General features: G+C 40.0%; 2 protein-coding genes across 3 annotated transcripts in view; one reads left to right on the top strand and one right to left on the bottom strand.

Annotated features, from left to right (window-relative positions):
• Window positions 1-1474: 1474 nt before the first annotated feature.
• nutf2 (nuclear transport factor 2) lies at window positions 1475-8520 on the bottom strand. The gene is made up of 5 exons (XM_061969882.1): window positions 8397-8520; window positions 4610-4725; window positions 3361-3432; window positions 2966-3064; window positions 1475-2151 (listed from the first exon to the last, which is right to left on the bottom strand). Exons 2-5 carry the CDS (start codon window positions 4712-4714, stop codon window positions 2038-2040), a joined length of 390 nt encoding a protein of 129 aa, XP_061825866.1. The 5' UTR covers window positions 4715-4725; window positions 8397-8520; the 3' UTR covers window positions 1475-2037.
• A 5991-nt stretch (window positions 8521-14511) lies between these two features.
• Window positions 14512-14759, top strand: part of ranbp10 (RAN binding protein 10) — a 53999-nt gene continuing 53751 nt past the window's right edge. The window contains exon 1 of one of the 2 annotated variants that reach the window (XM_061969884.2): window positions 14512-14759. This exon is cut by the window's right edge and continues 134 nt beyond it. In XM_061969884.2, coding sequence (XP_061825868.1) covers window positions 14695-14759 — 65 coding nt within the window. In that variant the 5' untranslated portion in view covers window positions 14512-14694. The other variant, XM_061969885.2, reaches the window with a different exon arrangement.

Below are 14759 nucleotides of genomic sequence, written 5' to 3'. Positions count from 1 at the left end.
AGCCTGCCAGCTTTCTCCCCAGATTCAAAAAATCGTTGTCTGGATTTGAGCAGTTGTAATTTCGCTCTATTAACAGACATAAGGTCAAAGTCACTGTCGGCTTTATTATAAGAAAATGGAAGAGTTTGGGAACAACAGCAACTCAGCCACGAAGTGATAGGCCACGTGGACCCTGACTTAAACAAGTGGAAAAACGTATTCGGGTGTTACCATTTAGTGGTCAATTGTACGGAATATGTACTTCACTGTGCAATCTACTATTAAAAGTCTCAATCAATCAATCAAACGTAAACTGACAGAGAGGGGTCAGCGGAGGAATTATGGTGTGGGTTTTTTTTAGGAGTTGGGCTTGGCCCCTTAGTTCCAGTGAAAGGAACTTTGGAATGCTCCAGGATACCAAAACATTTTGGACAATTCCATGCTCCCAACCTTGTGGGAACAGTTTGGAGCGGGCCCCTTCCTCTTCCAACATGACTGTGCACCAGTGCACAAAGCAAGGCCCGTAAAGACATGGACGACAGTCTGATGTAAATTAACTTGGCCTGCACAGAGTCCTGACCTGAACCCGATAGAACACCTTTGGGATGAATTAGAACGGAGGCTGAGAGCCAGGCCTTCTCGACCAACATCAGTGTGTGGCCTCACTAATGCGCTTTTGGAAGAATGGTCGACAATTCCTATAAACACACTCCGCAACCTTGTGGACAGCCTTCCCGGAAGACTTGAAGTTGTAATAGCTGCAAAACATCAACATCATATTGAACCCTATGGGTTAGGAATGGGATGGCACTTCAAGTGCATATGTGAGTCATGGCAGGTGGCAAAATACTGGTAATATAGTGTATATGCTATATGGGGCTGGTGGATCTTCTCCTGCAGTAAACATGCAATCACACCTTGTACTTCTGACTGGTTTGTCCTTTATATTTTATGTTAGCTATGTATTCACTTTCATTATTAGCAAATACCATCTTAATCTAGGTTACCTAATATTCAGGTTTTGAAAAAACAATTAGTATCGTCAGTGCCTTTTTGAATTTTTACTGTTTGACTTCCTGTTAATTATGGTTTAGTTAACAACCGAGCCGGCTTTTAACTTATTATTCAAATTGGGCCAGTATCTGACCTTGCAATATGAGTTCTGCCAGGCAAAAAGTAGCTAGACACAAACATGATGTGACCTTGAATAGCACAAAAGCCCATGCTGGCGCAGCTGTCTTTGGTTACCAGTTGAGAGGTTTCCATTTCCTAATACGTAACCAACGCAAGTGATGTGTCCCAACATTTTTTCAAACAATTGCTATTGTAACAGGTAACAGTTTTAAGTGTGATCACAACATTAATATAGTTAAGGTCAAGGTTAGTTAAGTTTCATTCACCAGTAACATTACAAACCACCTTGCAATTAACGCCATTGGCTGCATTCATTCATATAACATTTCAAAAATGTAATTATATAAACAGATGAGTCCAATTATTATGAAAAAAGGCCAGGTTTTATTGTGAATTTTTTCTCTTGTCCAGATAAAATGCCATTTTTTTCTGTGGAGGGAAGTCAGACAGACGGACAGAACAAATGCTGACTAACATAGCTAAGTCAGATATTATTGTCCGCTGTAAGTCTTTGGTGGTGATATGGGAATCAGCAATTGTTATGATAGTGCAGCACTCTATCAAGGAATATTAAAAACTAATCACACCAAAGAAATCCAGAGCAAACTTCATAACATATCAGCATGGCAAGACGCAATGTAAAACTGAAAACCCAAGCTTGGTCTGAGACTGAATGGACAAAACATGACCAAAAGTAGAACAAATCAGTGAATGTCTGATAGAATATCTGACTGTCAGCATATAAAACAAAATGGAGTAGCATTTGTACTGGGTTTTAAGTTTGACATCTAGATTCCGGTGTTCGCATGCTCGTCCAACAAACAAAGCAGTCAGAAGGAGGGAAGTTCAAGTCTTCCTTTCCCTCCATCATTATACAGCATCCTTCACTATTGCTGCCCATGCCCATCAGAGTGGAGGAATTGGCTAGGCAAAGTTGTGAAGGGACAGCCTGAAAATTTCATTGGTGCACACCCACGATGCGTTTATTTCCCTCAGGAAGAAAATCTGATGAAAACCCATGATGTGATCGTTGTCAGCCTGAAACACAAATATCAGCTGTTTAACATCCATCCACACAACCACCTCATATTTATAGGTGCATGCATTGGTGCTTGAGGAATATTCTCGCTCCATAAATAAAAGTTAAAGTTAAAGTACCAATGATTGTCACACACACACAAGGTGTGGCGAAATTATTCTCTGCATTTGACCCATCACCCTTGATCACCCGCTGGGAGGTGAGGGGAGCAGTGAGCAGCAGCGGTGGCCGCACCCGGGAATCATTTTTTGTGTCCATAAATTAAAGTTAAAGTTAAAGTACCAATGATTGTCACACACACACAAGGTGTGGCAAAATTATTCTCTGCATTTGACCCATCACCCTTGATCACCCTCTGGGAGGTGAGGGGAGCAGTGAGCAGCAGCGGTGGCCGCGCCCGGGAATCATTTTTTGTGTCCATAAATTAAAGTTAAAGTTAAAGTACCAATGATTGTCACACACACACGAGGTGTGGCGAAATTATTCTCTGCATTTGACCCATCACCCTTGATCACCCCCTGGGAGGTGAGGGGAGCAGTGAGCAGCAGCGGTGGCCGTGCCCGGGAATCATTTTTTGTGATTTAACCCCCAAGTCCAACCCTTGATGCTGAGTGTCAAGCAGGGAGGTAATGGGTCCCATTTTTATAGTCTTTGGTATGACTCGGCTGGGGTTTGAACTCACAACCTACCAATCTCAGGGCGGACACTCTAACCACAAGGCCACTGAGTAGGTTAAATATAGCTTGATTAACAGTATGAAAGAGAAAATGTCACAGGTCCACAAATCACATTGCATAAAGCAGCTGTACTTACTTTTAGCTGTCCGACAACCATACTCAGGACACAGTTGTCTGGGGTCGGTTGGTGGTCCTGTGCTGTAATTGTATGCTCTATTTTTTTGAAGTCCAAATTCTGTCACATACACAGGAAATTAGTACAGATACATTTGATGTAGAGGTGCTTCCTGAAAAAACAGCTAAAAGACAATGAAAAAAATACTCTGCAAGCAATATTCCAAAGATGCACAATCAAAAATGGCAGACACAATTACTAATGTGTTATCCTTAAAGAAACCCTAACCTCATAATAGTTTTGTGATCATGCAACAGTCACACAGAATGAAATTGCCAATGTGCCTGTCACTTGGAACAGCTATGTACAGTAAGTACATTCTCCATTTGTTAGGCATTTTAAACAGAAAAACTTACAAGGAGTTTCTTCATAATTGATTCTTTTCCATGGAGTATGTCTCCCTCCCAGGTTAGTAATGACTCTGGAATCTGTGCGGTAGAGACAAGTTCAATTAAAGCGGGACTTGCTCCCTTTTCTCATGAAGTACGGTAAAAGTGATAAAAAAACAAATGAAGTCACTGTACAATTCAACTGAATAACAAATTACTGTTTTACAGAGAAACATTTTCTAACACACACAGTTAATGGACTGATTTGTTAGTATGACTATAAATATTTTCATATATATATATCCTGATAGCGATATAGTATTTCATATAGCGATATGGCTAAAAAGGATACCTACTTATTCAGTATATACAGACACAAAACATTACGTAAATTTTGCTCATCTTTTCGTTTATTTATAAAACACATTTTATACATAAAAACGGCAGGACAATTAAAAAACAAGACGTATTTTTAGTGCCAACCCATCTTTTTGACAGTGTTTACTTGCTAGAGCCATGACTACACATAAGAATTTAGAGATGTCATCTGTAATTCATCAGCGTCTGCAAGACTGCATGTCTTTTGGACAACAACTCTGTCTACTCGTTTGGTGTGTTTTTCTTTTCGTCCCTTTGTGGTTTAGAGATAGCGTTAGTACGTGGTGGCATTTTTACACGGTCTCTGTACTGTTCTTCATGTCGTGTATTCAAATGATTAAAAAAATAAGACGTGTTAAAGTCTCTAGTGACAACTTGTTGGCGGCATATTTTGCCATTTATCGCTTTTCAATCGACGTCTGACTTCTTTAATCCAAACAAAATAGTTCCTCTTCCCTCTTCTTGGCACTAATTCCTCATCCTGTTTTGTTGGTTGTGCTTTCCGTCTATGTTAGTGGCAGACTGCTAAATTGTTGACATTCATACTCTCGCCGGCTCTCAACGTAAAGTTATTTAAAGTGACCTAAAAAAAGCTGCAGTTACATTAGCCACAACCCAAAATTACAATATAAACAAGAGAGCATTATATCGTACAACAGAAATGTTTATGTCTTACGACGATATCTATTGTGATATTGCACAGTACGACATAGTACTGTTTGAAGCATATGGTCACTATGGCTTATTCTTTTCGTAAAGTCGGGTTGGGCCGAACGTGAATGATTCACTGAACCACTGTCGCATTATTAATTTATGATTGGCAAAAGGTGTGTGCACTACACTTGTACAAGCTGATCCGTTGCCATGAAAAGCTGCTCAATACCAAAGTCACACTTACATACAGATCTGCAAGTTTTGCTCTGTCACTTTCAAATAACTGGTAGTAGTGCCGCACGAAGCAAGAGCCTAGCTGCTCCCACCAAAGAGGCTCAGCTTCCACCATCCTGAATAATGCTGCATGGGACAAAGAAGAAAAAGAAGCAAAGAGGATCACAAAGAAGTGATGGAACAACATTTTAATTAAAGGGACTGTTTGCAACTTGCTCAACGCTATATTTTTAATACTAAAAAAATATAACAAGAAGACCACCTGCTTTCTTATGTTACTATTATTGTTTTTTTTAATGTCTACATTTTTACAATTACTAATTGTATTGAATAATGGGATGCTGAAAGCCAGAAGTGAGTAGGGAATAATGCTTACAATACTTTGGAAAGTTAGTGCCCTCTAGGCAGCCGTGTAAATGTTGCAAAGAGCCCATTTAAGGTCAAATCATATTGGTGTTGCTCTAAAGTTCAACACTCTGGCATTCTCTGAATGTGGGTTTCTCATTAATATTGCTGTGTTGATTGACAATGTAAAGGGGAAATCTATTAAACAAGATGTTTTATTATTGGGAGTGTGGTTTGCAGTGTTGTCAACGTGTGCTGCATCATACTGAAAGCTGATTAGACAAAATATGACAAACAGGACGACGCAGTGCATTTTAACAACACACTGCAAACTAGCCCCGAAACTACAGTCGGCGATATGGGCAAAGACGCAGCAACATCAAAACGTTTCAAACACAGATGATCCAAAACAAAAACAAAACATGAAACAAAAAAATGGGAGAAATGCTGCATATTATAAATGCTGCAATCAACCGCTGCAGATAAAGGAGCAAACCACTGATAAAAGGGTGGCCACTGGCTGATGATCCTGCAGCCTAAACAAAGGTTATTTTGTGTTATTTGAATCACAAATGTAGTAAAGTCAATTGAAATTAAAAATGCGAGCAGCGTTGAACGGGCCCTCGCCCCCTTTGTAACGCGGGGTTCACACAGGTCGGCCGGTACGCATGACGCTTGGGGTCACGTCCTTCCCGATGCCCTGACCCACTACCAAAATATAAAATCACCTCGCGGTAAACTTACTATGGTCTCAGTGCACGGCGGATTACCATTGAGTACATTTAAATTTAAGAACCCATTTTACTTTTCACGGTAAAATAAAAATTATTTTAAGACATGAGAGGGATAAAAAAAAAGTTGGCAGACTTTTTGCAGAAGCGGGGAAAACTGAGATTTGTTTATGGCTCTCTTATTAAATTATTAGCTATGTTATATATATATATATATATTAGCTATGCTCGCTGTACATATCATACGAAGTCAGACCTACACTGTTTCAATGTCCATTTCTCAGATGATATAATTGTTGATGACTGAAGTGCTGATATCAACCAAACCTAACCCCCTCCAAATCCCACCCCCCGGATTGTAAATAATGTAAATAATTCAATGTATATACTCTGATGATTAACTTGTGCGATGACTGTAATATGCTGATAGTATATATTTATACCATGAATTGATTAACGTGGACCCCAACTTAAACAAGTTGAAAAACTTATTCAGGTGTTACCATTTAGTGGTCAATTGTACGGAATATGTACTGTACTGTGCAATCTACTAATAAAAGTCTCAATCAATCAATCAATCATGTAAATCTGTTTTGCCCCTGTCGGCCACCGTACTGATGACACAAAATGTGACAAACGACATGATGCAGCAGTTCACTAGGGATGATACTCGAAACCGATTTTCCCGGTTGTTCGATAAGAAAAGAACCGAGTCCTTGGACTCGAATCCCTTTTTGAGAACCGGTACCCGTTATCGAGACCACTATAGTAAAGAAAAAGAGTTGGTTCTTTATTCGAATTCCTCTGAACGAATCCCGTCCCGACCAGAAATGCCCCGTGAGACATCACAAGAAATTACGTCACGTAGCTCAGTCATTAGGTGCAGATAGGGAAAGCAGAAAAAACAATGGACCGGAAAAAGCGCTCCAAGGTGTAATAAAGTTCAAAACAAAAGGTATAATCCAATGAATAACTTTACTGAGAGATTTGAGCAGGGTACAAACACATGACGAACACTTTAACGACCAACCGGAAACATAGCAACCAGGCTAGCAACGCACCTCCTTTACGGCAGCTGTCGCAACGTTCTTAAAGCAACCGCAGCACATACCGGTACATATATATACAACATATATGACATGATCTCCCGTTTTTTAACTTTTGTTTTTCTTTCCTTGTAAACACACAAAATCACACTGCATATGTGTTGTCTGTCTAATTATAAATAATGCAGACGAGGCGTGTTGGCTGAGTTCTTGACGTTTACTTTCACAGCGTGCTCATAACCTCATTCTTTGCTGCCGTGTGACGACATGCAACAACACTTTTCGGGGCTACCGCGCATGCTTGTCGCTACCGTTGCATGCTGGGTAATGTAGTTGTTATGCTGTATTCCTAGCCTCGCTCATAACATCACACCTTTCCCCCTATAAAGAAATAATGTTAACTCAATAAAGTGTATTTCTTTTTTTAGCTTTAACTTTTCATTTTTTAGCAACTTTTCTCTTCATAGAATTGTATTTCAATAAAGAAATAAAGTGCAAAAATGTCAAAGCATCATAACAAACAGTTATGTCAAATAGCAGCAGAAGTGCACTTTTTGGTGAGCTGTATTATTTTCAGTGTTGTGCCCAAGGGACTGATTTTATTTAACACTATATTATTATTTATACACCTATAGTGATCACAGAGACAGGTTGTTTTTGTGTTACTGTATGTATTTGTTTTTCTGAAAAATCCCACTTAATATACTTTGGGTAACAACAGTCAATATTTATTTATTTTATTTTTTTAGGGGGGTAGCAGTCAATATTTATTTATTTGATTTGATTTTTTTCTTATATAATAAAAGTGAGCTTTTGTTAAACCAAATATTGTGTCTTTTTTTCCATATACTACAACCTATCTGGACTCGATAAGAGAATCGATAAGGAATCGGTTTGATAAGAGGATTCGATAATAGGCTCGAACTCGATAATTTCTTATCAAACATCATCCCTACAGTTCACTACACCCAAATAGTATATTAAATGAATAATAGAATGTGCAAACGGTCAAAGTACAGGCTGATCGCATTAAGTCATCGAACGGCGTTTCTAACACCAAACTGGCGAGTGTCATTCAAACACGCGGTAACACCCAGCAGGCTTGAATGACACTTCAATAATGCCGCTTTCTTTCACGGCTAACAGTCTGCTCGAATATTGCAGCATATTTACAACAGAACGTACAGTACGCATGCGTCAATCTTTAGGATTTCTCTCCGTGTACATAGAAGTCAGGGCGGAAGATGACCAGGTTATTTTTAACATTAATGCCAGACATGCCTTCGTGTGGACTAGTTAGCTATAGCTAGCTTAGCCGCCGAGCTAGCGTTGTCAATAAACAACCCATTGACTGTTTAATTTCTCTCTCCACCAACTAAATGTACCGCCCAGTTAGCCAAGGAGTATCTCACTGATTCGTTTGTTGAGCTTTGCGGTGGTTACTCAAATTAATCTGCTCTTAAATGTTGATGTTTTATGCGGACTGAGAGTACAAGACTAGCTAGCCGACTAGTACGACAGAGGCGTGCCTAACTTTCGCCCCCTAATGTAGGTAACTACATAGTAAATAACGTTTAATTGGATTGAACGTGAGTTACAACAGTAACTTTTATATTCACACTTTTACGTTCGTTACTCCATTAACCATTTCTTTGAAATAAGCAACAATTCTTACCTCTATCCTATGCCAGGGCCGGGTGCCGATGACACGGAAGACGCACGGAATACGTGACGTCACGTCGCGCAGTGAATTGTGGGAATTGGAGTTGCGAATACCAGTGCATCAGGTTAAATAAATTCTCATTTTGAAAAAAATTCTATGTCATTGATATTCACCTTTATCAAAATGTTCCCATGTCCTCTTTTAATATGCAAATGTGAATATTAGTACATATTTACCATATTTACTGACTCTACTTCCTGTACAGCTCTGAAACAGATAATTGAAATGGAAATATTAGACAAAAAATATACATATGTTATGAATTATACCCGGAAGATTTCTGTACTACAATTGTTAATAATTATCAAAATATAGGTTGATATTTTAAGTGGGTACAGTCTGCCATTTCAACCCGAAATATAAAATAATGGGTATTTATACATGCATAACTATTATGTAGATTTGTTTTTGTTTGTTTCCTCTTTGTCCCCAGAAATTATTTTTTAAATTATATTTTCATTGCGGTGTTTTTTTTGTGTATGAAAAAAGCAATGTGCAATTTCGGATCATTCCTTGCAATAAAGTACTAGAAACTAAATAATGCATCTGGGTTTTTTTTTATATAAAAAGCAAAAAGGTGAAGAATGAAAGACCAAAACTAATGAAAACAGTGTTGCTTCTATAAATCATACAGCTGGAGCGAAACTAATGAATGTATAGTTGTGGAAAACAGTAGGTTTAGCAAAGCACAATTTTGTTAAATTTACATTGCCAATTTTACAGCTTAATGTCGATTATACAGTATAATTATATATTAATAATAATAAATAAAAATAATACAAGACTGTGTAAAAAAAAAAAAATGCCTTGAACATTATTCATTCATCCCAAAGGGGAACTGACCTTTTTTGGAATTTTGCCCATCATTCACAATCCTTATGTGAGACAAGAACACATATGTCTTTTATTCCTTTATGCATTCTAACCCGTAAATAAACAATGGAGTTCATGGGAGTCGCTCTCTTCTGCCCTGTAAAGCACTCTAAAACATCCAAACACCTCCATCAAGGTGTTATATATATGCTGCAAGTATATATGTTATGTAGTAAAAGACACGTTATTAATAACATGTAATATTTACATATTTTTTCTCATTTTAAGCATACGGCAGTGCATTCATTTTACAGATGCATCACAACATTCATTTTTCCCTTCAACAACAACAACACTACTTACGGGAAACTTCATGAGAGACAAACATAATATCACTTACTGTACAATGTCAGAGAGGATGAGCAATAAGTTATAGAACCCAGTGCTAAACAGATGCAACACAGCATTGCTATAAGTGCTAAACATACAAACTAACCATAATTAACCACAATAAAAGAAACATTTACTGTACAATCTCCACTGTTACTAGGAGGCCGACCGACGGGAGGCTCACACAATTCCATAGTAGTCCCAAACTTGCGGCCCGGGCCAAAGGCGGCCCTCGACAGGATATTTTGCTGCCCCCATCTTAATATGAAAGTCTAATGTTGGTGCGGCCTGCAAGTTTTATATGAATGGCACTTTACAGTGTTGTGATAAACAAATTTTGAGAACTGACGTTGCTGAGAATCGAACCCATGTGGAATAAAAGTGGATGCGTGAACCATTGTGTTAGCAAAGTTCTGATGAGGTCACTGACAAGATGATCATTTAATATTCATTACAAGGATATTACGTTTGTCGTTTGGATTCAGTTTGTCATCCTTCTTTGATTTTAGTGGCATTTAAAAAAATATTTTTATTCTCTATCAATATTCCAAACTGACCACAAGTTGCAAAAGTCCACATTTTCAATGAAGCTTGGGCGGTTTATGAGTTGTGGAATCTCCCGGCATAACTGAACCACGTCCGGAAACAGTCACGTGGTACAAGCGGGCAGCGAGGCTGAACCACGTCCCGAAGTGGTCACGTGGTACAACTTGACGAGGCTTCACTAGTCATCATGTCCGGCTCCTCCCCTAAATGAAGCAAGCTTCGATACGCACTTCGCAGAAACACCCCCTCCATTCCTCGACACACGCCTCGAAGCCTTGGCACATTTGGTCCCATCACTAGCCCAAAGCTTCATTGTGGACTAAATGTTATGGTGTGAACTTTTGCCCCATCTCCTTTTTGTTTGGTCAATATTTTCATGGTGGGCATTTTTGCCTCATCACTTATTGTTTGAATTATCATTAATAAAGTGTTGCACATTTTAATCAACCTTGCTCCATGTCTCTGCATCCGGGGATGTACTATTGAATAAGCTGTGACAGTAATACATCAGCCAGAAAATGGACCCTGCATGTCAAGATTGCACTCCACCAGCAGGCTCAACATCTTTGCCCACAGGAAGAACAATTTGGCGCTCTTGCGGTCTGCGTCGATGCCTTGGCAGAACGCCAAGACACTTGCCTTAATTAACTCAAGACCCAGTTTGAGAAGTTTACACACCACGCTGCAAGCCATGACTTCCTCTTCGGCCACTGCATCCGCCCAGCTAAGTGCTCCTACTCCCGTTGATGTCCCATCTTCTGTCGTCACGTCTGCAGCCCCCAGTCCACCCCTTTGGAAGCCTGAGCGCTTTTCCGGTGAATTGGGTGACGTACGGTCCTTCCTCACCCAATATGAGATTCGTTTTGAACTTTTACCTGCTGCCTTTTTCTCTGAGAAAGCCTGTGTGGCTTTTGTCCTGTGGCACATGATCCGGACAAGCGGCTGCCTGGGGTACAGCAGTTTGGAGTTGCTGTTTTGTCCTATGCCTCTCGTAGGCCACCTTCGCCAAATCAATGGAGAAAATGTTTAAAAGTGAATTACGAGGACGAGAAGCGACATGATCTCTGCTTCAATTGTAACAAGGGCAGTGTAACATCACCAATTACGGCATCGAATTTTGCAAGCTTGCTGCGCAGAGTGGGTTACTACTGCATTGGTGAACGTCTTTTCCCTGGGCCTTGCTGATCGGATCCGTAAGCAAATGATTCCGCTAAGGATCCCCGACAACCTCGATGAAGTTGAACTCATCGCACTGGCTGTGGCGATTGAGAATCAGCTTCCCCCGGGTCACAGTGGGAGTGGTCTCGGGGATCGTCTTACTGCCGTCCAGCCAATACAGTGTCAATTCCATGCCGATCTCATCAGAGGTGGAACCCCTGCAGCTAGGAGGGAATCGGCTGAGAAGAGCCTACGTCTCCCTTTGAAGTTGTGCTTGTACTGTGGGGAGGCTGACCATCTCATCACACGCTGTCCTCTTTGCCCAGCGTCATGTTATCATTTCACTCGGCTTACGGGTATCAACCGTCTGCCTTTCCATCACTGGAATTCGGAAGTTGCCGATGTCTCCGTGGCTGTCCACCTGCGCCTTGCACGCCAAGCATGATGTAATACTCGAGCTGCTCTGTTTTGCACCTTCAAACACAACCTGTGCCTTGGCAACCGCCCTCGTAGCACAGCACTTGAATACAAGCCTGACCAAAAGGTGTGGTTATCTTCCCGCAACCTACCTCGTCATGTGGACCTTAAAAGGCTTCAACCAAGATTCGTAGGTCCTTATCCTATTTAGAGAGTCATTATTCCATCTTCCGTTTGTCTACGTCTTCCAGACTCCTTCAAGATGCATCCTGCTTTCCATGAGTCCCTCCTTAAACCCATTGTCTCCAGTCCCATGGGCATTCCGGAAGTGCTGGGAGTGGCTTATTGATGGTCATTCTAGATTTACCATTAAGGCCATTTTGGATGTAAGGAGAAGGAGCAGTTTTTTTCATTACTTGGTCGACTGGGAAGGGTATGGCCCTGAAGACCTTTCCTGGGTTTCACAATCTGTTTTTCTCGACCCCACTTTATTATCCACCTTTTATCATCGGTTACCTGAGAAGCCAGGTAAGCCACCAGGTGGCGTCCATTAAAGGGGGTGGCGGGTATTGTTATATTTATGTTGCTTGCCTGCTTTCCCTATTATTTTGTCCCTGGTGTTTTTTGTTTTGCCTCCTCTGGGGTTTCTTCCTCATCGGGGGACGGCTCTGGATGCTGTGGGGCTGTCTTGGTTGACAAGACTCTGCAACATTGCGTGGACATTGGGAGCAGTAACTCTAGATTGGCAGAATGGGGTTGGTGGTTCCTCTCTATAAGAAGGGGAACCATAGGGTGTGTTCCAACTATCGTGGGATCACACCTCTCAACCTTCCTGATAAGTCTATTCAGGTGTACTGGAGAGGAGGCTATGCCGGATAGTCAAACCTCGGGTGTGGTTTTCGTCTTAGTCGTGGAACTGTGGACCAGTTCTATACTCTCGGCTGGGTCCTTGAGGGTGCATGGGAGTTTGTCCAACCAGTCTACATGTGCTTTGTGGACTTGGAGGAGGCATTTGAACGTGTTTCTCAGGAAGTCCTGTGGGGAGTGCACAGACGGTATGGGGTATCGGATTGTCTGATTGTGGCGATCCGCTTCGTGTATGATCGGTGTCAGAGCTTGGTCCACATTGCCGGGCAGTAAGTCGGACATATGTGTGTGTGTGTATATATATATATATATATATATATATATATATATATATATATATATATATATATATATATATATATATATCCATCCATCCATTTTCTACCGCTTGCCCCTTTTGGGGTCGCAGGGGGTGCTGGAGCCTATCTCAGCTGCATTCGGGCGGAAGACGGGGTACACCCTGGACAAGTCGCCACCTCATCGCAGGGCCAACACAGATAGACAGACAACATTCACACTCACATTCACACACTATATATATATATATATATATATATATATATATATATACACACACACATGACACGCGACCCCGTAAGGGACAAGCGGTAAAAAATGGATGGATGGACAACAAATATATATATATATATATATATATATATATATATATATATATATATATATATATATATATGCCAATGATTAGCACACACACACTATGTGTGGCGAAATTATTCTCTGCATTTGACCCATCACCCTTGATCACCCCCTGGGAGGTGAGGGGAGCAGTGGTGATTTAACCCCCAATTCCAACCCCTGGAATATATTTATATATATATATATATATGGATTTATATATATTTGTATGTCTATATATGTATGTTTATATGTATATATATGTATGTATATGTGTGTGTGTGTGTGTGTGCATATATGTATATATATATATATATATATATATATATATATATATATATATATATATATATATATGTCTTAATAAGGTTATCCAAAAAATAGTGCTCGATACCGTAGTAGAGCGCAATATATGTATGTGTGGGAAAAAAATCACAAGACTATTTCATCTCTACAGGCCTGTTTCATGAGGGGGGGTTCCCTCAATCATCAGGATTGCAAGCAAAAATCTCCTGATGATTGAGGGAACCCCCCCTCATGAAACAGGCCTGTAGAGATGAAATAGTCTTGTGATTTTTTTCCCACACATACATATATGTATGTATATGTATGTATGTATGTATGTATATATATATATACACACACCAGACACGTGACCCCCGTAAGGGACACATATATCCATCCATTTCCTACCGCTTGTCCCTCATCGCAGGGCCCACACACACACACACACACACACACACACACACACACACACATATATATATATATATATGTGTGTGTGTGTGTGTGTGTGTATATATATGTATATATGTATATATATATATATATATATATATATATATATATATATATATATATATATATATGTGTGTGTGTGTATGTATATATATATATGTATGTATGTATATAATATAAAAACAATAAAATTAACTTTATTCACATATTTCGTTGGTGAAAAATATGTAAAAATAAAAAAGTTGAATGAAACATGCAGTAACAACAAATATAATGTTTGTTTTTAGTTATCTACGCTTATTTTATCATACTTAATTCTACCAACACCTCAACTATATTGACTGAAAACTGGAATGTACTCGTATATAAAAGTGTATAAAACAATTTAGGGCACATCATTGGGGAAAAACTACATTTTCTAGGCACATTACTTGGTGAAGGACCCCTCAATAGGGCGGTAGCAAAGCAGTTGTAGTCTTTCGGAACACGTTCGGATGAAGGTAACGGCGGTAAGAACTACAACACCCAAACAACCCTGCTGCGGCAAACAGTGACGAGACCCTGCTGCTTATCCGGGGATGTCACACTGCTGCTATTTTTCTCCTTCCCAGTCCCTCTCGCTTTCAGCGCACACTTCTTTTGGCGTGAAACGGAGATTAAAGACACCCAAAAAACGAGCGGAAAAATGGCAGAGCTTGCTGCAGGGAGCCTGTCGTTGGGGGATCCTGCTTTTAACTACCAGGAACACGA

Source organism: Nerophis lumbriciformis, linkage group LG10 (genome assembly GCF_033978685.3).
Source record: "Nerophis lumbriciformis linkage group LG10, RoL_Nlum_v2.1, whole genome shotgun sequence".
In the NCBI taxonomy this organism is placed as follows: Eukaryota; Metazoa; Chordata; class Actinopteri; order Syngnathiformes; family Syngnathidae; genus Nerophis; species Nerophis lumbriciformis.
The sequence above is the reverse complement of the archived record's forward strand: the minus strand, read 5'-3'. Positions and strand labels throughout refer to the sequence as shown.

Excerpts from the sequence above, each read along its gene's own strand:
- nutf2 (XM_061969882.1), bottom strand. The coding sequence starts at position 4,714 with ATGGTGGAAGCTGAGCCTCTTTGGTGGGAGCAGCTAGGCTCTTGCTTC. Across the intron at positions 3,433-4,609 it reads CAAAACTTGCAGATCTGTAT|ATTCCAGAGTCATTACTAAC; the intron begins GTAAGTGTGACT and ends TCTACCGCACAG. Across the intron at positions 3,065-3,360 it reads CAATTATGAAGAAACTCCTT|AATTTGGACTTCAAAAAAAT; the intron begins GTAAGTTTTTCT and ends TGTATGTGACAG.